This window comes from Poecile atricapillus, chromosome 22, assembly GCF_030490865.1.
Source record: "Poecile atricapillus isolate bPoeAtr1 chromosome 22, bPoeAtr1.hap1, whole genome shotgun sequence".
Taxonomy (NCBI): domain Eukaryota; kingdom Metazoa; phylum Chordata; class Aves; order Passeriformes; family Paridae; genus Poecile; species Poecile atricapillus.
Genome location: NC_081270.1, coordinates 6,011,178 through 6,037,761, shown reverse-complemented (window position 1 = coordinate 6,037,761; position 26,584 = coordinate 6,011,178). Strand labels below are relative to the sequence as shown.

At 44.8% G+C, this 26,584-nt stretch overlaps 1 protein-coding gene across 2 annotated transcripts; it reads right to left on the bottom strand.

Annotated features, from left to right (window-relative positions):
• Positions 1 to 1,629: 1,629 nt before the first annotated feature.
• CDC42 (cell division cycle 42) lies at positions 1,630 to 25,152 on the bottom strand. 2 transcript variants are annotated; one of them, XM_058855320.1, is made up of 6 exons: positions 25,035 to 25,151; positions 11,604 to 11,745; positions 10,996 to 11,068; positions 8,960 to 9,069; positions 8,667 to 8,864; positions 1,630 to 3,011 (listed from the first exon to the last, which is right to left on the bottom strand). In XM_058855320.1, the coding sequence occupies exons 2-6, from the start codon at positions 11,706 to 11,708 to the stop codon at positions 2,922 to 2,924; spliced, it is 576 nt and encodes a 191-aa protein (XP_058711303.1). In that variant the 5' UTR covers positions 11,709 to 11,745; positions 25,035 to 25,151; the 3' UTR covers positions 1,630 to 2,921. The 2 variants fall into 2 exon arrangements, with proteins under 2 accessions (XP_058711303.1, XP_058711304.1); XM_058855321.1 differs by lacking the exon at positions 1,630 to 3,011 and adding an exon at positions 3,633 to 4,494 and having other exon boundaries at positions 25,035 to 25,152.
• Positions 25,153 to 26,584: the final 1,432 nt, after the last annotated feature.

The following is a 26,584-nucleotide window of genomic DNA, read 5'->3' as shown; positions in this document are numbered from 1 at the left end:
CCAAACCAGTTTGGGATACTGGGATTTTGTGTACCAGCTGGTTAAACAGCCAGTCCAAACCTCATGTTCTATTTATGCTCATGAGCTGCTCCAGGTACCTCAACAGCCCTCAGAGGTGAAAGGACAACAACCCTGAGCCACATCTGCAGAGGAAAATGGTCTGTCAGCAATGTGAGGAAATCCCAGCTCACACCACACACTGGTTTGCCATACCAGGATGAAAAAAGTGCCACATATTCCCAGCTGCCTCCAAGCCCTGTGCTTTCAAACCCACTAGCTGAAAGTGGCAGTTCCAGAAGGGGAAGTGAGTGGTGGATTTGCCTGCTTTTGGCAGCTTTTCATGCTTTCATATGGGAAGGAAGACAGTCACCACAGAGCTCATTCGAGAAACTGGCAAGAGAGAGCACATCTCACACACCTGGCATCAGACAAACCTCTCTGCCACACTCCAGCAAAAACCAGGCAGAGTGTGAAACAGCATGAGAGCTGCTTGAGCTCGTTTAACCAGTCACAGGCTATGACCTAGCAGATGCAGGGAGCTATCAGACTTCTGCAAAGCTAATGCAACACTAGGAAGAAGGAAACAGCACCACTCCTTGAAAAGTATGTTTTTCCATCACTTAGCACTTCCTGGATTCCCTCCAGAGCCAAGTTTAACCTTGTGGCCCTGATTTAACAGAACAGACTTTATTGCTTAGCCAGTAAGAGCATGCACAGATCACTGCCATGAAGATGTATGCACAGGGACCACCTAAGGACATATCCAGGACAGAAAAGGCTTGACAGGGTAACCCTGAAGAAGCCATGAAGGGTTCTCCCTCCACTCCAAAGGCAGTTTCCTGCAGGCAGTCCCCTGGTATTGCTGCTGGCTTTAGACATAGGAATTAGGATTAGGTGTTACAAGGTGAAGAAGCTGTAAGAACAGCCACCAACATGCACCAGCAGCATAACCTTCTCCAGGAAGCCCAGAGTCCCAGCCAAACCTCCCCACAGAAGGCAGCAATTAAAACAGAATTGCAAAGTTGAACAGCAGCACTAATCACTATGAAAAGTGCAAAGACACACATTTTACACTAAGATTTCAGACTGGAGTACCCAAAAATCAGCTTCTTGAAAGAAAGGTGAGGTTCTTTCTAATGTGTTTTAATAATAAATACAAGTTATTATCAACAGTGTAAGACTTCACTATTCTTCTGGAGCATGAACAAAAGGTGTGATGAAGTGTGTGCAGTTTTAGGATAGGTATGATGTTAATTGCCCCTTTAGGCTTTCTGCTATCCACCCATGAGCAGGGAAGAACAGGAAACTTCTTGACAGAAGAGGTGCAGGAGCCCAATAAGTCCCAAAAGCCAGCTTTTACTAATTGGGATCATGCACACTGAGTACTTCTTTTGTTAAGAATACCAAACCATCTCTTCATAGGGGTCTGACAGCAAAGATGTTGCATCAAAGATGAGAGCAGTTTTGACAGGACTCAGGCCAGAAGCAGACTGACAAGGATTAAACATTAAGGAAAGACCCAAGCTAGCTGAGAAGGAGGAGAGGGGGGCTCACAAGGGATAAAAGCCATATTTACAAGTCCTTCACACTCAGGAGAAAGGCAAAGGAAATAACTACCCTCAGGCAGGCTTGTGAAGATACTTTTAATACATCTGAAAAGAATGCATATACAAAGAACTTAAGACATGAAAAAGCATTGGTTCAACACTAATAAGTCTACAAGAAATTGAAATTTTGGAAGATGGAGAAGATTCCCTAAGTAGAACTTTTTGAATTTGCAAACCAAAATATATTTTTTGGTAAAATCCTTATGATACTGCAGATGGTCTAGGTAGAGACACTGCATATGATCCTCAGGAGTTGGAGCCCCTCATACAGGTTCAAGGTAACTCATGAGCAAAATGCAGAAAAAGGGGTTCCCTCAACTGGTCCCGATATGGTGTCATACCAAACACCAGAAGCCCCTCCCTGCACTTCCTTTCAACTGACACAGGTCTGTCTTTCCACCCCTCCTCGAAGGATGCCAAGCCATCCAGAGAGAGATGCACCATCAGAGCCAGCTCCAAAACCCATTGTAGCACATCCCAGGTCCCTTCAGGGTGTCCAAGCAGCAGTGTATGTGCTGGTCATTTGTAAGTATTTAATAATTAAGGATTGGCAGAAGGTAGATTCATTAAAAGCCAACTGACCCAGCTAGGCATGTTTCCAAAGGCGCAGTTATTTCCTCAGCATGAACCAAAAGATTAAGGAAGAGACCAGCAAGTTAGTTTCAAGTCTGATGGTGCATCCAGAGAAAATCGTTCTCCTGTTCCTAAGGCTTCATAACTTAGAGGATGGGGTATAAATTTATTGACCTGCACAGTTAAAAAGCCAGGGGAATAAGGTACAAGGCAACTTCAGAGAAGATGTATTTTCTATAATCCTTCTTAAGGGAGCACCAGCTTGGGACATTTTGCTTTTCTGACTAAAGTCTGCTCATACCCAGGCTGTTGGTTGGCTGCAGAACAGCCCTACAAGGTTTAGAAACCAGAACCAAGTCTTGCCACACTAGCATAAGGGGCAAAACTTCAGTTAAACAGCCTAAAATTAGTCTGTTACAGAAAAAGTCATTGAGCATGCCTTGATGTTAAACAAAAAAAATTAGAAACAATAAACAAAATAAAAAACTAGTAATGATCAGTGTCTTCTGATAATACATAATTACTCAAAATTAACTAGTTTAACTGAATTGAGGGGGCACTGGGGAATAAACACTAACATTCTCATCTCACACAGGGGTCGTGTGGGGGAGATGGGAGTGCAGGGCATTTGTCATTATTGCAAAAAACAAATTTTAAAATTTGTATCTTTAGTTTGATTTTAACATTGCTTTTAGTATGACATCAAACACCAGCTTTGCAGAAGGGGCTGTGGAGGGATGTTCATAGCAGCACACACCTGCGAGTCTTCTTCGGCTCCGGGGGCTCCAGGGCAGCCAATATCGCTTCGTCAAATACATTCTTTAGGCCTTTCTGAAAAGGGGCAAAGAGAGAAAGGGGCAATCTCATTTTTGAGTTTTCACACAAACAAAACCCCAGAAAGCCATGTGGCAGCCACATCCCTCTAAGGACACACGGAGATTTGCCATCCCCAAGGCCTGCCTGCCCAGTGAGGCTCTGTACCACTGCTCTCAGCAGCTTCTGAGCACAGCATCTCATTTTCAGAACAACAAAAGGAATCCTCAGAGAGCAGACCAGTGTACTTCACAAGAAGCAAAACACGCACCAAAGTCATTTCCTTAAGGCAGCTTTTATGAGTAACTGGCTACTCACATATTTCACATGCTAATGACAAAGTAGAAAGTGCTGCATTCGGATGGAAGAGCTCGACCTGGAGCACGCCTGGGACAACACACACCCATGTGTCAGTGGAGGAGAGACAAGGCAAGCATGCAATGATAACCTGGTCCAGTACATGCTCTGCTTGGGCATCCAGCCCCAAACACCCCAGGGTTAGAAGCAGCCAGGCAGAGCCCAGAAGCTGCCACGGTAGCAGAGAAGTCAAGCTGGGAAGAGTACAGAGGGGTACCACACACTCTGGTAAGGATTAAACTGGAGCCAGGAAATGCAACTTGAATAAAGCTTCATCAGTCATTTATACAAACAACCGCAATTTTTAATTTCAAAATTTAAAGACAAGCTACAATTGATGTTTTTTCCTTAAAACAATAAAAATCAGAAGCACAATAGTAAGCAGCAGCTTTACATCTTACAGTAACAGGCTTTAAGGATCTATTATTGAAATGAAGAGCTCTACCATGTTAGTGAAAGCAAGAATTTTAACAGTTCATAAAGCAGTAGCAAGTACATCAATATTTCCTTCCCCCCAAGGACTGACAGATACTCCACTATAGCACAGACAGCCAAAGCAACAGCAACAGAAAACATCTCACTGCACACAGGAGAACCAGAAAACCCTTCACGTTACAGCATCATTTGCAGATCACCAGTTCAGGTACTTTTGTCATGCAAATACAGTTAAGAGTCACAAGTAGAAATGGAAAACACACACATTGTTTCTTCCAGTTGGATTCAGGAAGATCAAACATCATCTCTTATTTTTTTTTGGTCGTTCTTTAAATAACGATGTAACCAAATCCTTTCCCCCAACAGCCTGAATTATAAAGCTAGCCACACCTGGCAACCCAAGCAGCAGGGAGTTAAGCGAGTCCAGTTCACGTTCCACAGTCACAATGTTTTACTAAAGATCTCAAGTACTGTTTTCAGTCCAAGAGCTAATACAGAGGTTGCTCTAAGATGGCAAGCAGGCACAACAGCTTTCAATCAAGGTGGTTTGATTCATTTTTAACCAGGTTTCTACAGTAGTGGGACAGAGGAAGCAGCAGCAAGAGGGGAAGAAGAAAGTTTAGAATATACAGCACTTCCTTTTGGGCTGAGTTTCCGGAGGCTCGAGGGCAGCTAGGATAGCCTCATCAAACACATTCTTCAGACCTCTCTACAAGACAGAGGGGAGGAGAAAAAACAGCAGCCAGGTTAGAGGATTAGAGAAAAACAAGCAGATACAAAGAGCATTCAGGAGCAGGCTGAATTCACAGAGGCAGTAAACAGATTTACTTTGCAAAAAAACAAAGTAGATCCCAGGAGAAAATCTCATTTAGATGACCCAGAAGTCAATGACAGAGACAGACAGGACATGTGACAGGCCAAGTCAGACAAAAATCAACACTCAGAAGGGCAGAGGCACAAACACAGCAAGAACATGGGGGCGGGGGCCACACAAATGTTGTGTGATGTGTACACACAAATGTATGTGTGTACTGCTGTATGTACACTGAGGGAGTTTACAGGGAGTAAATCAAGCACATGGCAGCTTGCCCCACCACAGGGACCCAAAAGGTCAGTTAAACCTTTTGCTGTCACCCACTGTGGATAAGTGAACACCTTGGATGCACAGACTACTGCTCCCAACTCCCAGGTGGCAGCTGGTCCAGAGCAAAGGCTCCAAACAACTCCTCTGCTTTGTGAATTCAGCCCCTGAATAACTGAAGGTCTCCAAATGGCTGGGAACACACAATGTGGGATGGAAGCAGGACCACCCTGGTAAGCCACCATCACCGGCAGTCACTCACTCTCAGTCTTTAGAAGCGATTCAATACCTTACCAGTGCTACTCTGACACTGGGAGCCAGCATGGAAATGGTGCATTTCAGTTATTCAGTTTAGTTGCCAAAGCAAGTGTAACCACAGAAAGCCAGGAACAGCGTTAGGAGTGCAACAACTGGGATCCAAGAGCAGACAAGCAGCCACAGAGCTGCAGGACTCTGCAGGGGTCACACGGAGAACGCGCTGCCTTTGCTGTAAGCACAACGGGAACAGTGCAGGGCCTTTACCACTCCCACCCAACTCTGCCAAGAACACAGCACACCAGAAGTGAAACCTGGCTCACTTTAGGCTAACTGGACTCGCCTAAATCTACTGTCATGAGTGCACCCTTCAGAAATTCAGGAGAACTGTTTTATGATAGCTGAAGGCAAACAGAAAAGCTTCGTTTACATCCTGCAAACAACTGCGGTCTGGGCAAAATTTAAGATTTGTTTTAAGATCATTCAAATGAAACTGGTTTCTCCCTTACAGGTTATACTGGATATATCCTTTTTAGAAGGTCTATAATCTTGTTTTACTGAAGCACATACATGGGAGATGTCAAAGGCAGTGCCATCTGGAAACATTTAAGGCCATCACATTACATGCAAGATTATACTTGAAAGAACAATAGTTTAGGGAAACTACAATGTACATTCTGTGCATTCTGTACATCCTCCCTAGCAATTTTTCTTTTTCTTTAAATGAGTTGCAACTCAGGGTCACAAAAGAGCTGAAGACTTCAGATAAATAATGCCTCTGAAGTCTAAATAATAATTAGATTTCCTTTCTCTGTGAGAATAAGGCTGTAGCATAAAATCAATTATGTTCTGTTAGACAGATCAAGAGTCAAGAAAACAATTTTACTTTAATTCTCCTATTCAGGGACTTCTCTTATTTTCCTATCATCTGGGAGAAATTTGTTCAGGAGTGCAGAATTTGGGATTTGTTTTGAAGGACCTAGCAAAAAAAAAAGGGAAGAGGATAAAAAAACAGGACTGGGACAAAACAGCTGTGAAAGTGGACCAGGGTTAAAATCATGACTTTTGTGTTTCACTGAGAACTGGCTGACATCAGGCCTCCTTTACTCCCTCTATTTATGGACAGCTTAAGGCACTTTATAAATCTGTGTCAAAACTGGCAAGCCACCATCAGGAGGGAAAATAAACCAAACTCAGCATTCTCTCTAGTGTTAGATACTAGGATTGGGCTTCAGAAAGCCCAGGCACTTGCACCCAGCCAAGAGTAACAGAAGTAACAATCACTGGATTTACAATCTGTCAGTCACCCTTCCCTAACAGCAGAGTCTTACCTACTTGTCACAGCGGCACTGGGCCCTGTTTTGTAGAGAAAGGTTGAAGACAGACTCTGAAAATGCCTTAATCACAAAAAAGGATTCCACAACTTGAGGAAAGGGGGATAGAATTGACTCTCCAATAGAGCAGTCATCCAAGTTTGGGGAGAAGATACTCTTGTCTTTACAGAAAAAACTCAGGAGCTCAGCCTCTCATGACTCACAAAGTATAAAAATAAATAATGCCAGTTCCATGATTCTATGAGTATTTGCTACTGTGGTGTCAAAGTAATTTATAAATTAGTTGTGAAGAAAAAAATCACCCTGGACTGCTGAGGTGAACTGCAAAGACAGCATCCAAGGCAAAGAGAGACTGAATACCCAGCTGAGTCTCACTTGAGCTGAAATCAGCTACTACAGCATTGTCTTGCAGGTAGGAAAACAATTCTCCTGGCCAGGGAAGCAGCTGGCTTCTGTGTTCAGCAAGCCACCAGTGAGATCACTGCAGGAGCTCCACACAACCCTTCAGATCAGCTGCACTGCTGCTCACCAGCCACTGATGACAAACCCAGGAAAAAAAGTGTTTTGTGAGTCAACAACAAATGAAGGGGGAAGAATGGAGCAGATGCAAACCAACTAGTTGTCCAGGTGAGAAGGCTTCTGAACCCTCCTCCCAGGTCAGATTTTAGGACTCCTAAAATCATCACTTGGTATACAAGCACTAATGCTCTGGAAGAAAATTCAGGCTGAGCTTCCAAGGGCACAAAGTTGATCACTGCAACAGATACACATTAGTCTGTCTGCAAATAGAAAGAATATCCATGCACCATCATCCAAACACCAACATTTTTTTGTCACATTGATTCTTGCTCTGGTAATTCTAAGTGATTCCATGCAATTTGAGCAGACTAAAGCTCAAGTCCAAAGCTACAGAGGAAAAGGTCTCAGAGAGCAATACAGGACAAAGGCCCTGGCAGGTATTTACCCCACTAGCAGGTTCTATGGCCTAGTTAGCAGCAGCATTCAGGCTGTGCCAGTCACCATCTAAAACTGTATTTTGGGGCTGAACAGATCCATGAAAAATCACAGCTCAAGCATAAATAGCCCTCAGCTCGCCTGTGGGCAGTTAGGAAGCATGGCCAAGACCACCTTTTGATCAGGGATTCCCAGGATGAACAGCAGCATGCCTCACCACACCACCTCCAGTGCCAGTGTCCTGCACAACTCCAGCAAAGCCACTTCCTTCACAGGACACCCAGGAGAATCTTGGTTACAAAAAAAGCGTGAAGATTTCAAACAGAAGAGTCAACATGCAATCTGGGTAAAAGGGGCAAGATAAGCACTTCAAGCTTTGTGAAGTTTGGTAATAAAGTTTTGTGCTCGAGGAGATGAATGCACAATGTAACTGGAAAGAGTGAGGGGCTTGATACTGTGCACCCCTGGTTCCATGCACATCAGAGAGGAACAAATTCTTTACAGACCAGCATTAAGGAAGTTGTTAAAAGAGTTATAGTCAATTCTGCAAGAGTAAGAACCCAGGAGTAAGTTCCCAGAGCATCCAAAGTCAAGGCAACAGGTCAGCTAGTCAGAAAATGGCTCCCACTCTAGTATTCCTAACTGAAAGGGAAAAGATAATTGAGCTTCTCCAATCAGCTACTTTAGATGGCTTTTGACTCACATTCACAAGTTACAAACATGATATAAGAACTGTCTTAAGAACTATTTAACTGTTATTTTCTGTTTCAACAGAACTTCTATCTGAAGGAAGGACACAGGAAACAGCTCACCACCAGCTGCACAGGAAGAGAAGGCAGCTCTCAACCATGAAGGTTTCCGGTCTTAAAAGTACCAGCATTATCTTTAATGAGAGGCTTTTTCTTTCCTTTGCTGCTTGTTTCAGCAGCGAGGTGCACTCTGTGTCCCAACCCAATCATTGTCCATAATGTACCTTCTAAGTTTTCAACAGTTATTTTTCTCCAGCACAGAAGCAAACACAGAAAGCACATCCTCCTCCATCAGCCCTCTACACTAGGCCTAACCCACACAGGCTGATTTTCCTTGTACCACTGCCAACTCTCTGTGCCTTAGAACAACAGGACAAAGAGAAAGCTACAGTGTAAATAGCAGAAACAGAGCTTACACCCCTTCACATCCACACTGAGCTGTTTTTCCCTGGAACTGAAAAAAGTATGGAATAAAAGCAAGCAAAAATAGTCAAAGACCAACCCTTACCTGCGTAAGTGCAGAGCATTCCACGTATTTTACAGCCTTCAGGTCCCGGGCCAGCTTTTCAGCAGTCTCTGGAGTTATGGGCTTCTGCTTGTTCTTGGCAAGCTTCTCAATTGTTGAGGGATCATCTCTTAAATCAATCTGGGTCCCAACAAGCAGAAAAGGAGTCTTTGGACAGTGGTGAGTAATTTCAGGTACCCACTGAAGACAGAAGAGACACAGCATTTGTTACTAACCACCTAAGATAACTTCTGACATACTTCAGCAGCTCCCTTTTCGAGCAAAGTTCAACCAACCTTTTCTTTCACATTTTCAAATGAAGAAGGAGAGACCACTGAAAAACAGACCAGAAATACATCTGTCTGTGGATAGCTGAGGGGTCGTAATCTATCATAGTCTTCCTGACCTAGAGAGGAGGAAATTAACACAGTATTAGACCCAGACAACAAAATCCTGCCCTTTACAGGGAGTCAGAATGCACATTTCATCACAATAACATTGCTGATCAGGTTGCTCCAAGCCCTGTCCAACCTGGCCTTGGACACTTCCAGGGATCCAGGGCCAGCCACAGCTTCCCTGGGCACGCTGTGCCAGGGCCTTATGGTCCTCACAGGGAAGAATTTCTTCCTAGCATCTAATCTAAACCTATAATATCTTGTTGCAATTAACAGACTACTCCAAAAGTCTGTCTTCCAAGTACAAGCTCAAAACAAAGATTTGGGTTTTAATCTGAGAACTAGCAATAGGGGTTTCATCCATTGCTAAATTTTGTCACCTGTGCTGGCTGCTGTTTAGAAAAAGCAGGCAACTATTAAAAACAAATACTTCCCCCTCAGCAGTCCAGCTCTGGAAAGAAAGCCTTTACAGCCACAAGTGCACAGAGTCACCTACATGCACTAAAGTCATTTGGTAACTCCTCAGAATTACTAGCTGGATCACTGTTCATGTTGGTAATAGATGAATGTGTGTAACAACACACACAACACTTCTCAGAGGTCTGAACCCTCAGCTGGAAAACAGGCAGAGAAAGGACCCAACACAACTCCCCACACAGGGACAATGCTACAACTGCTGTAGGACAACCGAGATCCCTACAGCAAAACACACAACAGGTGTCAGGAAGGAGTCTCTGTTTTTCACCTAACTCCTTATCCACCAACTGGGGAGCTTACAATGATGAGAACATGAATCACATTTGGGAGGAGAACACGGAGAGCTAAGTGAAGCCATGCTGAAGAACACATTCAGTACAGACAGCTCAGGGCACAGGTGCAGTGCCAGCTGCAGGTTGAGCTCTGGGTGTCTGGGAGCCCCAGGTGAGCTGGCACTGACCCTCTGCACAACAAAAGACCCAGGGACCCGTGGCACAGCCAGCTAATGGACATTCAGAGATACAGCAGGAACCAAGGACTCAGCTGGAAGCCCCCAGACTTTCGAACACACACTGTGAGGGACATTAAAATCCCACACTTTGCTTTGTTCAGGGTCTCTTCCCAGAGGCACCAGCTCAAGCTGTTATTTTGGTTTTGCACCACAGTTAAATTTCAAGGATCTGGATGCCTGAGATATCTGGGGGAAACCTGGGGCCAAGGCAGTCAGGAGACCTTGCCTGAATGTGAAGTGTGGTGCACGTTGAGAATCAAGTGAGGTCCCACTGGAGCTGCCACTACCAAAAGGCTTCAGTCCCAGCTCAGGTGGCAAAGTGTGACCAGATGGCCAAACAGGAAAGTTTCTTTAGCAGCCATAGGGTTTAACTGGAAACCTAAGATTGTTTCATTAATTAAATTAGATGCTAACGATGCATGTACGAACACAGCTGGAAACAGATTAAATTATATCTGACAATTTTAGATGAAAGCTTATGAACTAAAGCTCTCTAGAAGGGCTCTTCTGAAGAAGAGTTTACAATACCAGTTGCTGCCACATCACTTCAGTATTATTAGGTGGTAGGGACTGAGTATCCAGCAGCTGAACCAGTTTCTACCCTTTCCTGGTAACTTTTCACACATGCAAAGCAATGTTTAGCTGTTTCATCATTGCACACTTCTCCATCTTAAAACTCAGATGCAGCTCCAGAGGCCAACAGATTTTTAATTTTTAAAAGCACACAGTGTGAGGGCTCATGAAATCCACACCCTGACTTCATCCCCATTAAGGATGCAGAGACACACACACATTTAAGAGGTTCTAATATTAGTTATTCTGTCTTGACAGAATCAAGAGATTTTCCCCTTCTATTAAAAAAAATTCTCAACAAAAAAAAAAACAATTGTATGTCTTCATGTTCAACATCACTTCAGGTAAATCTTGACACAAAAACTTGGTTTCTCACCTGCAGTATCAAAGAGGCCAAGGGTGTAAGGCTCTCCTCCAATCATCACTGTTACAGCATAGTTATCAAAAACCTGGCAAGAAAAGAGACATATGTTTAAAGGAGACATGAATAAGCCATCTCCCAAACCATCATCCTACCCACCTTGCCAGAGCCACCTCTGATTTGAACAAGACAAAACCTCTACTGGTTTTACTCTACATAGAGTTGCTCCCCTTCCATAGTTCTCTACACCTCTGGATCTTTCAGAGTTGCAAAAGAAAAATGAGCCTCAGAAAATGTTAACTGTAGTCAATGACTATTCCAGCAACATGAAACACTCCCCTAAAAAGAGAGTAGCAGGAAGTGAGAGCACAGCTGGGAGAGGTGTTCCTACTGCTTGTCAAGCAGTCAAGGAGCAAGAACTGACCAGATACAGGTGAACTGACCAGCACTACCAGGGTATCTGACTGACTGTCACTTTTCCATGCTGTATTAGTCAGTCTCCAAGAGGAAAGGAGGCTGTAAGAACACGTATTAGGGCATGGATGCCATCATGTTCAAAAGGGAACTCTTGCTACCCCAGCCCATCATGCCCAAAGAACAACTGGAGCCATTCTCACACTTACCGTTGGTACGTATTCCGATGGGAATTTATTTGTTGTATAAGAAATTAAGAGACAGGTTTTACCAACAGCACCATCGCCCACTACTACACACTTGATCGTCTGCATAGCTGAAATCTACTAGAATATCAACTCCAAAGATAACCTGGAAGAACAAAAAAAGAGATATACATAGTTTTATGTTTCCCATATACACCAGATAGCCATGCACATCACCTTTGATTGGAGCCCAAACCACTGAGAGCACACATGAGACAGGAAAACATAACATTCCTAAAATAAGCTGGTAGATCCTTTGCCTCCACCACACACACAAAAAGCTGCTCACAATTCACAACTGAAATGTAACCTCTAGTTACCTAGAGGTGAGCAAAAACATCTTTGGGCTTTTCCAGACTCGATTTTTTTTATGCATGGAAGCATCTAGTCTCAGATGCACTGAAAGCTGAAGTGTAAGCTCTGGTCTTGAGAGTTGCTCAGGAACACACCTGCCTGCCAGAGAGCTCCCTCTGGAGAGCAGCTCAGCATAAGACACACCAGCAGTGCTTATGGAATAAAAATGAACATGTACAGACAGAAATTAACATGATTATTTTCTTCTTTCCCTGCCTTTTTTAAGGCCTAAGCACTGTTTTACAATTTTCTAGTTCAAGTTGCTAGTTAACACACAACTTTAATAATTTTAATAATAATTTTAATTCCCTGCTGTGAAGTGTAAACAGCACTGAGAGCTCAGCAGGGCATTCAGATCCCAAGGGGATTACTCTCCCCATCACAAAATCCAAATGCACCCAGCTACTCCAACACTCAGTAAAAACTTTAGTACATGAACTAAACCAGTATGCATCACCAATATCTCCTCCAAAAGCTTGCTGGCTATCTCCATGTTGCACAGCTGTCTTTCATTGGTGTTTTACTTTAATTAGAGGTGTACCATGATCATGCCTTCACATAGATGTGCGAAATCCTGACCCCAGGAAATTAGTGGCAAAGCTCTCACTGAACTGTCAGCACAATATCATCTGAAATACTTTTATTTACATCGACGAAGACTTGCTGCTAAGTTTTTGTAAAGTCCTGACAGGGGGCAGGGAGTGTTCTAAGCAGCAAATTTGCCATCATAGGAACAGCAAAGCTTTAGCCAAGCAAAGATGCTGCCGTGGCTCTCAGGTCTGGGTAACTGCAGGTCAGAGTAACTGCACTAAAAAAACCTAATCAATCCCTCATGAACTGTGCATTTGGTCACTTCCTGGGGATTTAATTTCTTACAGTAATGTAAATAAAATACAGTGCAAATCCAGATTTTTGAGGCTTTAGTGACAGCCAGCAACATGATTTGATACTGTATATCACACCATCATGCCTGCAAGGAAAGGAAATCGCTGGAGACTCAAAAGAAACATACCACTCCCAGATCTTCTTCAGATACTGCAGGGATGCTCTAAGATTGCAAGAAAGAGTTCCTTCATAATGAACATCCTCAAAAGTTCCTAAGAACAGTGCTTGGAGGGGAATACTAGTCACCACCATTCCCACAAGACATGACAAAACCACAAGCAAAGATTCTCAGAGCAAGGCATCAGCCAGCACCTGGTACACCAGGCACTCACACTGCCATCCTCATCTGTAAATCTTCTCTCAGCAAGCACAGAGACAATGAATGATGTGTGTAAGCATCAGGTGTTGCCACCAGTCCTCTACTTGGTACCCCATTTCAATATCAATAGAATCTATTGATTTATGCAGATCTCAGTTTCCCAGAAGACATCCAGCAGGATGCACTGTGCAGACAATCAACAGGCCCTTCATTAATATAACAAAAAGCTCTGCAATTTGGCCCTGAAGCAAACACATATTTACTCAGAAGGACAAAGCAACTATTTACATTTCAAAAGACATCTTCTTCGTTCAGGCCAGTTCAACTGTTTATATCCAAGTACTATTATTCAATATTGCCTCAGTTGCAAAGTGCTGCCACAGTTCTGTCTTGCCAATACTGATTGATCCTGGAGAAAGTCCCATTTCACAACAGAAAAACAGCAAGCAGACAGAAAGCAGGCAGTGGAACAGCACAACATAGACCCATATTAAGTCTTCATGCTCAGAGCAAAGGTGCAAAGGGATGAGCCACTCATTAAGGTGATTTCAAAAGGAAAATATGCCAAAATTCAGGCAGAGCAAATGAACACAAGTAACCCCAGCCACAGCCACCAATATGCCCTGCTCACATGGGCAAGACAGGTCTACCATCTGCCTTTTGGTTTGGGTAAAGCCCAAAACATTCAGCTCTGCCACTGCTCAGTGCAGGTAAGCTGCTGCCTCCAGGAATTCCTCTCAGAGTTCGTAAATGAAGTACAAAACAAATCTCCACACTGGATTTCCCAGCCACTTCTCATATGTTTTTTCAATTTCCACTCATATTTGTTACACTGCCCAACCAGTCCCTGCTCACAGGGGCTGGCACAAGTGGAGGAACATCCCTCTCACATAACAGCACTTACAGTCAATCCTTTAGAGAAGCATTCTTTCCACCCAGCTCTCCCCTGGGGAGACCAGAACTCCTCCATGCTGCAATCCTCCCTTCCTGTTCTACCTCCCTCCTCTACCTGCTTCCCCAATTATTTGCATTTCCTTGTTTACCTGTAATTTGTGGGTTACACATCTGCTGCAGACCACCTCTCCAGAGCCCAGAAAGCACACCAGAGATAAAATCCTGGCTTGGAAGCATTCCCCTGTGCTCACTGCAACAGACCAATCCATGACTTTCTATGAACCCAACTACCAGAAAAACTCCCATACACCTTTGTAAAAAAAAAACCAAAAACCATGGGTTTAGTATTACTCTTTAAAGCTCATTAGTCCAGGGAGCACCAAGCAAGCCACAGTACTAGAAAGCATCTCAGGTCACAGAGTGTGCTGCAAGCCTTCGCTTCTTCCCTGACCTTGGACACAGCCAAGTCCCCCCGCTGGCCCTGGGAGAGAAGCTGCTGTTCTCTGGCAAGGGCTCAGGTCAGAGGCTGGGGAAACACACACACACACACACACACAGACACACACACACACACAGACACACAAACACACACACACACAGACACACACACACACAGACACACACACACACACACACACACACACACACACACACACAGACACACACACACACACAGAAACACACAAACACACACACACACACAAACACACACAGACACACACACACACACACAAACACACACACACACACACACACAAACACACACACACACAAACACACACACAAACACACACACACAGACACACACACACAGACACACACACACAGACACACACACACAGACACACACACAGACACACACACAGACACACACACAAACACACACACACACACACACAAACACACACACACAGACACACACACACACACACAGACACACACACAAACACACACACACAAACACACACACACAAACACACACACACAAACACACACACAAACACACACACACAAACACACACACACAAACACACACACACAAACACACACACACAAACACACACACACAAACACACACACACAAACACACACACACAAACACACACACACAAACACAAACACACACACACACCTTGCACACAGCTCCAACTCTGGCAGTGAGCTAACAGCCCTATCCACACAGTTTCTCTCAGAGAAAACGCCTGCACTGCAAATCAAGAGCATCTACAAGAGCTCTGCTCGTGCCCTCTGCACCTGCAATTCCCTCCTGAAGTGAAGCACTGACAACCCAAACACACACACCACTGCACTGGGTGAGGGAGCACACACTACCTTTTTCTACCAGGTGACCTGATCCTTTCAGTTTTCTGGCAGTGGGAACAAAACAGAGAGCAAATAACCCAAAACCTTGCTGTGGAGCCTAAAGCAGAATCTGAATGGCATAAGAGGGGGCTGAAAAAGCCCAGACAAGGTTGTTCTCTTTCTTTTATGGGTTTTTTCCTCCTTCCTAAAACACAAAACTAAGCATTTACCACATTTACATTTAAAACAACTGAACTGGACCATGAAGTTCTCTATGAAACAAGCAAGTACCACTGCTCTCACACAAGTTGTTCAATTGTGGTTCCCCCTGCCACAATTACACACTTCAAGATTACACATTAAAAGGAACAAAACAAACTTGAGCACATCTCTTTGAAAAAGAGATCTCCCCACTTTTTTTAAATGGATGTATAGCTTTATGTTTAGATACTGAAATAAGATGGTAGAAGTTTTAAACAGATTTAGAGTGTTCAGCATAGGTCTCCAAAGTCACTGACAAAGTACAGTTGTTGAATAAATTATTTTCCTTGGATTAGTAGCCTTTCTAGATTAGCTGGATGAGCTACTTCATGTTTTGCACTTCTTAGAAGTCCATAGATCACAGCTGAAAACAAGCTAATTTCTAAGGAGCTTAGATTCACTATCCTGGGACCTTCTCTTCCATAGGAATAGCTTTAAGGATACACACATCATTGACTTGTGGTTTAAAAGTAATTTAATCCAATTTGAGATTAACCACAGAATAACACATCCCCAGAGTGCAAGGACAAGGAAAATAGAAACAAAGAAGTTACAGAGGCTTTGGGCTTGTTTCCCCCCAGAAGTCACCACCTAATAAAAGGAAGTCTGTATGTACAACACCCAGCAGAGAGAGCACACCAAGCAGTTTTAAATATCTGAGGGAATTGAAACAGACTGGAAAGCACTGAAGTCATCCAGCCTGAGTGCAGTGAGTGGATTTTGAGCCATGTAATTGTGAGCCATCTGGCCAAGGCCAGACAGGAGAGCTGATAAAGACTGGAAATGTAATGCAGGTCAGTATGACTTAGTTCTGTTCAAGAAGTTCTGAAGACTTCCTAAAAACATAAATAAAAACTACAAAAAAATAGAAACAGAGCATTGCACTGATTTGATCTCTCTGTAGTGTAACCAAAAACTTCAGCAATTCAGTAAAGTACATGTTAACTAATGACACTTGCAGCATTTGCTGGATTTTAACCTGCTCAGCATGTGATCACAACAGCAGAATTTCAGAGACTCAACACTGTCCTAGAGAACTGATATCCAGCATCTGGAAACTGTGGATTACACAGACATGTGAACTGTATCAAATTCACAGGCCCATTTTAGAGAATTTTGCTTTAAAGCTCAATTATACTTTTGTGGAAGACAGCTGATCTGTTAATTAATTGCAAAAGTGTTAATTGAAGATGTGAACAATACAACAAACAAGGAACTGAATTCTCCAGGGGGACATTCTGGAGCTCAGTAATCCTTCCTGATGCAAAGGAAATTCTGGAGTGATGCACTTCGGTCACACAGGCCTGCTTAAGCACCAAGACCAAGATCATCAAGAGTCTGAAGAAATCCACAGTACCTATGGCAGGTTCCCACTGACCAAGGACAAGCCATACCATCCCAAACACACTTGCACCTCCTGTGCAAGTCTGACTTTCCTATCCTAAAGGCAAGGCAAGCCTGTGAAATGTGGCAGTACTACGAGAGCACTTTGTTTTCACAAATTTTCTGTAACTTATAGAGCAGCTACAATCTGTTCCAGTACCTATGTGCACTACTAACTGGAGATTAAAGTGAAATTTTGTGGGGTTTTGTATACAATCAGTGTTCCCTACTACACCCAGAGTTAATAATCTGCACAATCTCACCCTCACTCTTGCTGTGCATGCAATCTGAAGGAGAAACCACAAGCCTTCAAGCTTGTTGAAATGTCTCTAACTTCTAAGCTACTGAAGTTTGTTTTCAGGTTAAAATGTATACATTCTCCAAGCCAAAGGAAACTGTGCTGTCAGATCTGTCTGCGTGTGCTGAACTCGCTTCCTGCCTCTGCAGCACCACTTCCTCTATCAGGGAGGAGTGAAACTGCTGCCATTTCATCACCAGGATCAGCTACCTTGGCTCACTGCAAGGTACTGCAGACCAAGAACCAATTTGTTGTGCTCTCTGGGGTACACCATTAGCTTAGAGCTGAACCTTAACCAGCCCATCACAGCTTCCAGATCCTGTCTGGGCACCTGCTCCACATTACAAGAAAACAAACAGACATTTCTGAAAACTAAGATTTTTTTTTTATTATTTTTTTTCCCCCCCATCCAAAGCCATTTTACAGTTAACAGTTTATTCATCCAACTCAAAGCACTCAGGAGTCCACACTGAAAGGAACAATATTCACAGGATTTTACTCATGATGTCTGGTAACTGTTTTTGCCCTTCCACGGTACTTTCATTTCATAGCCTTATCCACACAGTTCTAAGTAAAGTTTTCCTTTGCACTTGATAATTTCTTCTCAAATTAATCCAATCCATTTCAAGGTCCTTGCCCTCAGCCACCTCTTCCAGCCCTACTACAAATGAACACTTTTGCTTTTCAAAGTGACAAATCTCTCCAGTCACAGGGGTACCAAGGAGAGGTATCTGGCTGCTACAATCCCAGCAATCTGATTTGCCTCACCAGCTGGAGGAGGTACTTTATGCCTGCATTACAAACACTAAATGACAGAGGTCACCATGTACAACACACTCTCTCTGCAGAGATCCCAAGCCACTAAAAAAAGGGACCACATGAGCTCAGCTGCCAAACACGCAAGGAAAAGACCTTGAACCTCCTGGTACAGTCACAAAATTGTAACATAAAATACAAACAGAAGCCACTCTGATTAAAAGCTGAACTACAGAAAGACAAACTGGCACAGAAGGCAAAACTATTTTTAAGAGTAGTATCACCACAGCCAGAATTCTCCCCTGCACATGAGCAGCAACTACCTACAGACACTATGAAAATCCTCCAGCCCAAAGCCCACCTTCCAGCTTGCTAAGAATCATCTTCTACATGAAGATTCCACCCCAGAACTAAACACATCTGCCACTTCTATGCTAGTAAGGTGGTAAATGACATGTAAAAAGAATATATTAGGTTCTAAATCATCTGGTGTCCAAGCTCAACTGCCCATCCTGTCCACAGTTTAGGCTGCTGCAGACACTTAAGCTCTATACACAGATACATTTGTTTCCAGAGGTTCCAAGCCAAGCTTATGGCCTGGGTCTTTAGTTTCTTAGGTGAGACTTAAACTGGCTGTTGATCTACAAACCAGCACAGCACTAGAGTTCCACTCCTCTAGAGCAAGGCAAATCATAAAGTCCAAGCTACAACCTGCAAAAGCACAAGGGACAGACTTGAGACACAATCTTGTACTGCATCAGTTCAGGATCTTGGAAAGGATATCCTGCTTTAAGCATTGTTTTGGGGTTAACTGTCACTAACAGATCAGACACAATCCTTTAAATATTACCACTTCTCCCTGCAGAGTACAAACTCTGTCTCCAAAAACCAGCTGTTCACTTTATAAGAGTGTCTAATTATGAGACACAGCCACCAAAGTTCAGCGGCACTAGAAGCTGTGTCAAGATAAACACAAGAATTCAGGTGAAGACCTGGATCTGCAGTGGGTGGGTTTTTATCTGAGGTTGAAGAGACTGACAGCAGCAGAGCACACTGCTGGGCTCTATCCCACGTGCTCACACCAAGTCTCAACCTGGTGTCAGATGTCAGCATGAGAAATTTGTGGGTAGGCACACAAAAACAAACAGTGGGAAGAGCCACAGGATCACCATCAGCAATAGAGCTGGATCAGCACCATGACAGCCCTGATTTAGCTCATAGGCTCCTGTTCTTGAAACCCACAAAGTTTGCTATCATCATGGGAATCCCAGTTGGGAGATAAAGCATGTGTCTGAGGTCCTCAAGCACCCCTTAATCTGCCACTCAACAGAGCCTGTATATCCCAACACCTCTGCAGGTCTGAAGCTCCCATTTCTGGACAAGTTACTGTGAATTGCCAAAGAAGCAGTAAGAGATTTCTTCTCAAAATGCAACTATCATAGAATAGAATATGCTGAGTTGGAAGGGAGTCCACTGTTTGAGGTAAACTGGTATTTTCTATACTTAATGCAGTTTTCTTTTTCTATTTCTGTAAGATTTGAGAGGTGCTTTGCACACATTTCCAAATACTCCTCACAACCACCTGGTACATACCCACGTAAGACAGGAAGTGAAGACAGTTGGGCAGGGGAATTTTAATAACCTGAGCCCAAACTACCAGCAGCACCATAACACACATTCCAAGTTTTGCAACTTCAAAAAATCAAAGGGAAATGTCATTCCATTTTAGCCCTAAATTCAAAAAGCTGATAGGTAGATAAAGTGACTCAGCAGGCTCTGCTGCCACAGCAGTTACACTGTGGTGCAGCTGTGCCTACACCTGCTTTACCACAGGCATTGCCCACTATCCCATTTCAAGGTTCCAACCAACCACCTTCACCTGAACACCAACTCCACAGAAAAAAAGTGACATCTATCCCATTATCCCTCTGGTTAAGGTTCCACTGTCAAAAGTAGCATCAGCACTGGAAAAACCTGCCCCAGATTAAGCACTGGGAAGTGTGTGGGGTTACATTAAGTCCTTTTCTGTCAAAGGCAGTTTTATCTTATTACTCTTTACTTTCATACTCTACAGGAGGGTGTTTTCCTCAACCATGCAACAAAATCCTGTTCAATATTTTACTACCACTTAAAACCCCCTATTTTTACTAGCTTAGTTGCATACTGATAATATTTAAAAATACAAGCTGCACCTACACTCTTACTTGAGCACAGCATCCAACCAAGGACCACATGGCCCTGATGGTTCTTCTCCACTTTCCCATTGCCAGCTACATTCAACAGTGATAGAAAATACACTGGCAGAACAGAAGTTCCTCTATTTCTAGGCATGTTTTTCCTCCATGAGATGCACCCTGCCTTTCTTGCATGCTGCAGCAGATTGTGCTCACTCCTGTTATGCTCAGGGAACAGGACAGCTGCAGGTGTTCCATCCACACAACCAGAAAGTTCCCAGGAAGACGTGTTGTGTTCAGGGGGAATAACTCAGGCTGTGTACCCAACATGCTGTTTGAAGACTCCAAAGATAAAGCTTGGTTTAAAAATACTACAAAAGCCACTTTTCCCAGATACTGAGCTATTCTGGATTTCTGTTAAAGTAGCTGGAAGGCTCACCAAGACAAAGACAGCAGCAGGGGAGCTGCCCTTCATTCACCTGACCAGCAGAAGGAACCAGAACAGCTGGAACCACCCCACTTTGCCTGGCCCAAGATGTGCCCCAGCAGCCCTCTCCTCAGGACCAAGAGCCTGCTGGGCAGCTGGCAGTTATTCAGCCATTGGCAGATGCTCAAGAGGCTCATGAAGAAGTAACAGCACACCAGGATATGGGAGACTCAGCAACATTGAAGTACCACTGAACTCAAGGTAACTGCTCAAACATATCCTGTCAGATCCAGGCCCCACACAAGCCCCTCTGCTTTCAGCTGCTCCCCAAACACTCTCTGGTGCACACAGTCATCCAGCTCATGGAGTGGCAGAGGCCTTCCTGACTTGCATCCAAAGCTGCAGGAGCATTTTTGTCATTATTTCCCCAAACAGAACACTCATCATTGGCCAGAAACACAGCACAGCATCCTTCAACTTGAGAAGAGCTGAGCAATTCAAACCAGCTTGTTCCAAAGCAAGACAATTCTGGCAGCCTCAGCTACTGCTGTGAGTCTAGCACTGCATGCAACAGCAATCCTCTGCAGCTCCCCGAGGATCTCTACCAGCCCAAATCCACAGCAGCCTGCTCCAGCACCACCAGACTGCTGAAAACCCTCACCTGCCAGAGTTTTGTCTATGCTGGAAAACACATGCTGATCCCACACAATCTGATCACAGGCATGGACAACTTGGCTAAAATGACCCAGTACCTACACACCCTCTTCAGACAAAGGCCTCAAGGAAGCCCCCATGTTACTTTATTAAAAAAGGTTCTGTATTGATTTTTCATGAGACAAGGAAACCAACTCTCCTGGTAAGAATTATGTCACAATGCTCTAAAGTAATGGGATGAATTGGCAACACAAGGGCTTAAAACAGAAAAACAGCTTTTAAAAGCTTTTGAAAACAAATTCTTTGTTTTCTCTTTATAAAATATCACTTATTTAGAATAAAAATCAACAAATCTCAAGGAAAGAACAGCTGCTCTACTAAAAATAGGCCAATTAGTATTTTGAAGTTTTACACCTCTTTAGGTCAGAGTAATTCTCTGAAACTCCAAGGGAAGATTACAAAGATTAATTACACAAACTTTTCTTCTTGCTCTCACTGTTTGCAGTTTTCTGCATACCCAGGGCCAGGTAAACAAACACAGTTTGTCCACTCAAAACCAACCTAAAGGATCCCCTACAAGAAGCTGGGAATGATGTGCCTTAATGCCATTCCTGTCACTTATCTCAGGTATTTACATACACGCCATGGGCTGCAAGAGGGAGCTGACTGCTGTGTTGGGGTGGCCAGACATCCTCAGGGAGGGAGAACTTTTCTGCCAGGCTCCAGCCCTTGCAGAAACTCTGGAGAAAGGGCTTCCTTTACCTCTCATTCCTAAAGGCAGTCCTTCCTGATGGATATACCTTTAGCTTGTACAGTTAAAACCATAATGAAGTGCAACATGTAGGGTTTGGAGGCAGCCAGCTGATTAAATGGTGACAGGCTGCAGAAATATAAAGATACTTTAAATTTCTTTTAAAACTTTGCATAAAAGCTTATCTGGTCAATAAGTTGTTTTACTTGTCATATATTAGCTACTGAAAATAAGGTTCTTACATTTCTCAATGTAAGAGAATGAAAGGAGCCAAGGAAGAAGACTAAGTGGTTAAAGAGACCTTCTTGCTACCTGAAGCACTAGAAACCAGTTTCACTTCCATTTGATTTGACAACACCTTCATCTCCTGAAACAAAGATGTCTTTCTTTCCTCAGGAAAGGGGATGGACAAGTACACCCCCTACAATTGCTCCTAACTGTCTCCTGCTCTAGAAACTCCTATCAAATTCATGATGGAGTCAAAGGACAGCAAGAAAGCTCAGCTGACCACAAAGGGCAGGCAGAGGAATGAGTGGGATAAAACACACAAGCCCACAACTTTCAAAAGCTGTGAGCATTCACATGGGCATCAAGCAGATTACACACACCTCAGCTGCAGTGCTGTGTGTTCATTTATTGTCCAAGTCTTCCAGAGCCAGCAGCAGAGCTGGAACCCAGCTACACCAACCCACCATGGTAAAAAGAGAGGTGTTAAAAAGGTTTTAATTAAAAAAGGTCCAGCTATCTGTGCTGTAAGACTTGGAATTTATTTTAGTACTACAGCTGCATTTTAAACAAAAGAAAACTTTAGATCAAAATTAGTGGCCAGCTTCACGCTCACTTTCCATCAGCCTCACACACAGTTTACAGCAAGGAAAGCCCACTTCTTGTAAGAAAAATCCCTGGGAGTTTCACAGGGGCTCCATTTCTGTTTACTGTTGGTTTTTAGCAGAACTACAGTTTACATTTTAGGTACTTCACACTCTAGAGCTTCCAGAGCTTTTCTACTTAAACAGTAAAAACATCATGAACTCCCCAGCCCAGCCATCAGTTGCAGGCAAACAAACAACCCTAAAGCAGAGCACTTAATGAATTCAGAGCATCAGTTGCAGGTCATGAATAACCAAGTTCAAAGTATGCAAATCCAGTGATTAAAATTTCTGCCTAGGATATGTTACCAAAGTGAAAACATGTTTTATCTTGCGTTGCAGTAATTTTTTATTCCTTGCCAAGATGCAAAAATCCTCTTTTTTTTTTTGTTACTGAAGCATAAACGAGAACAGTTTAAACACCAAACAATTTTCACAGTCAGCAATATACTGATTCAAACCTTACATAAGGTATAAGACCTGACTCAAATATTCACTTGCCTATACCATCTTCCTCAGAACCTTACACTGACAACAACAAGAGTTTACAAAGCAGAACTTTACAACAGAAGGGAAGTTTACAACAGCTTCCCCACACACAGCCAGCTGAATATTATCTGCTTACCAAAAAAGAGAAGCTGTAATGCTTTACTGAGTTGTCCCAATCAAGAATACAAAGAACTCAATCGAGGTTTTAAATGCCACTTAAAAAAAAAATAAAAAGAAGAGAGAGAGAGAGAGAGAGAGAGAGAGAGAGAGAGAGAGAGAGAGAGAGAGAGAGAGAGAGAGAGAGAGAGAGAGAGAGAGAGAAGGGGTTTGGGGCACTGCAACTCAGTATTTTAAATAGCCCAGAACTCCTTCCCTGGGATAGAAACACAGATGAATATGAGACAAAGACAATCACAGATGGCCAGACCAAGCCACTTCTGATCACTCAGTTGCCATCTAACATGGCCTCCTCACCAGAGCTTGTCTTCCTCATGCTGCTGTCAAGCGGGGAGCTCTGGCTGCCCTGGTGACAGCATCTACACGGAAAGGACACCAGAAATCCTGACCATTCTTTGTGACATACAGGTTTCCAATGCTGGCTGTTATGTTCTCAGCTACCTGGCTCTGTGACTGTCTCCTACTGCTGTCACCAGCTACAAGTTCTTTCTACTTACAGATACACAACTGAAGTCCACATCACTAAAGCAGACCTTTAAAACACAGACAGGTGTTATGCTGCTGCAGTATACACATTTTTATGAGATTTCTAAGAAGAATAAGAAACATACGTCAACACCAACATTGAAGCAGTGCTAGCTCCTGCCCCAGCTACAGCCGGTAGCATCACGGTGTAACGAGAGCCGTGGGACAGCTCTGGGTGACCCACAACCTTCAAGTTCATGAGGCAAATGCCCAGAAGAGTCTGCGACTCCTCGACTGAGCGCTGTCTGTGCAGGGCACACAGCTGGAGCTCAACCCCTCGCCATTCCCGCACCCCGCTGCGGTTCAGAGCTCCGGTGGCACGGCACACCCAGCCCAGCCCGCAGCCCCTCGGGGCTTCTCCCACAGCCCCGGGCGCAGCCGGGCCGCAGCGAGCGCGGAGAGCCGCGGCTGGGCCGGGCCGGGCAGGGCGGGGCCGGGCCGGGCCGGGCCAAGGGAGTGCGGCCGGGCCCCGCCATGGCCGCGGGAACGCTTCCTGCGCCGCTCCGAGGGTCCAGCCCGCCCGCCCGCCGCCCGGAAGGCGGAGAACGGTGTTGAGGAGAAGCGGCGGACATGCCCACCGTCTCAACACACCAGCCCCACAAAGCAAGCGCCCGCCAGCAGCCACCGGGACCCGCCGGGAGGAGGCCGCCCTTCCCCCCGGCAGGCGGCTGCTGCGGAGGCCCCGCACACACAGCGGGCCCGGCAGGGCGGCTCCCGCACAGCGGGCGCTCCGAGCGAGGTGGAGGCCGGGGGTCTGTGGGTGCGTGGCGGGCGGGGATCGGGGGCAGTCGGTGGTCGCGGGGTCCCGGTGCCCGGCCGGGGGTCCCGGTGCCGTCTCCGCCCCCCTCCACCTCCCCACCCCCCCCCCCGCTCTCACCTCGGACGCTCCGCCGGGCGTTGGCAGCTCACTGCGGGGTCTCCTCGGCGCAGGCACAGGGGCAGCCGGCTGACGTCACCGCGCAGCGTGCCGGCGAGGGGCGTGGCCGGCTACAGCGCCCCCTGGCGGCCGCGCGCCGCTGCTCGCAGGGCCGCCAGGGGGCGCGCGAGGGCACGGCCCGTGAGGCGCCCGCCTCAGCGCCCCAACTCACTCACTCCGGGTTTTCTTTTCTTTTTTTGTCTTTTCTCCTTGGACCTGAAGGGAGAAAAACCCACAGTTCCTCCTGCTGGGACGCTCCTCTAAGCTGGGAGATGATACCTCAGAGCAGCGGGCAGTTATGGCGGGTAAAATCCCCTTAACCTTCCCTATCCTTCAGGAACAACAGGCCAGGGAGAAAATCAGCAGGCACGGCTGCTTTGAGAAGCAAAGCAAAAATCTGGTCTGAAACAGCAAACTCCGGAATAATTTAAATTTTAAAAGCTTTGCATTGTACCAATTAAATGCATTGCAAGTACCAGTGCCAGCAGCCTCAAGTCACTAAACACTGGCTCTGGGGAGCACCTGGAATGGGCCAAACCCTAGGAGCATCTTTGTGTTGGGCCTCCTAAATAAGCCTAAATGGTTCATCTGCATGGCCAAAGACAGAACAAAACCCACTCTGCCCGATGTAATGGTGTCAGAAGCACATCTGTGCCTTCTTTTGCAAATATTTGCCATCCTTGGGGATTTTGGAAAGAGCCATTGCCTTCCGAATATGCTCACTGCTGCCCTGAGCACTCAAAAAAGAGCAAAGGAAGAGGAATATTTTCAAAAGAATTTTCTTGAAGAATTTTCTTCATGAAGAAACGGTGAATGGATGTCAGTGTCTCACTGTCTCTTCCAGCTGATTTTGGATGAAATCCCTGCCCTGTCAAGCACAAAGGCACCAGCTGGATAGAGTCTGAGTTGAGTGGAAGAGATCACAAACCTGGAGAGGCCCTGAAGTCTCCCACAGGGCACCATCTCCTCATTTCTCCTGAAACTCCTTTTCTGTGTTCCAGATTATGGGTTGCTTTGGCTCTAAAGCACCTTCCAGTGCTTCTGATGATGCCTCAGTTCTTTGGCTTTAATTAGATCCCAACAGTGCAGAAGCAATTTTGGGGGAATAGTTCCCCCTTTCCATCAACCTCTCCCTGCAACAGCTTCATTCCCCACTTCCCACAGTGGCAAGAACACTGTGCATGACTGAGCTCATCACCTCTGTGTCCTGTCTCTTGAGGCCTCCTTTGTGTTTTCATACAAAACCATAGTGGTTTTGCTTTTTGGGGGCAAATCCAAGAGAAAGACTTGACAGTGCCTAGAGGAACTGCAGAACACTGGTGAGTTGTAGGGTATGGAGGGCCAGGGGTGTCTTCTGGAAACAACTGACATCCCACCAAAGGCTACAGAGGTCCACAATCACCACCTCCCAATCCTCTTGTGCGTGCCATGGTACAGCTATTAATGATGGAAATGAATAAAAGCAGGGCAGGAATCCCCAGTTCCCAGAGGAGCATAAATCAACACACGTG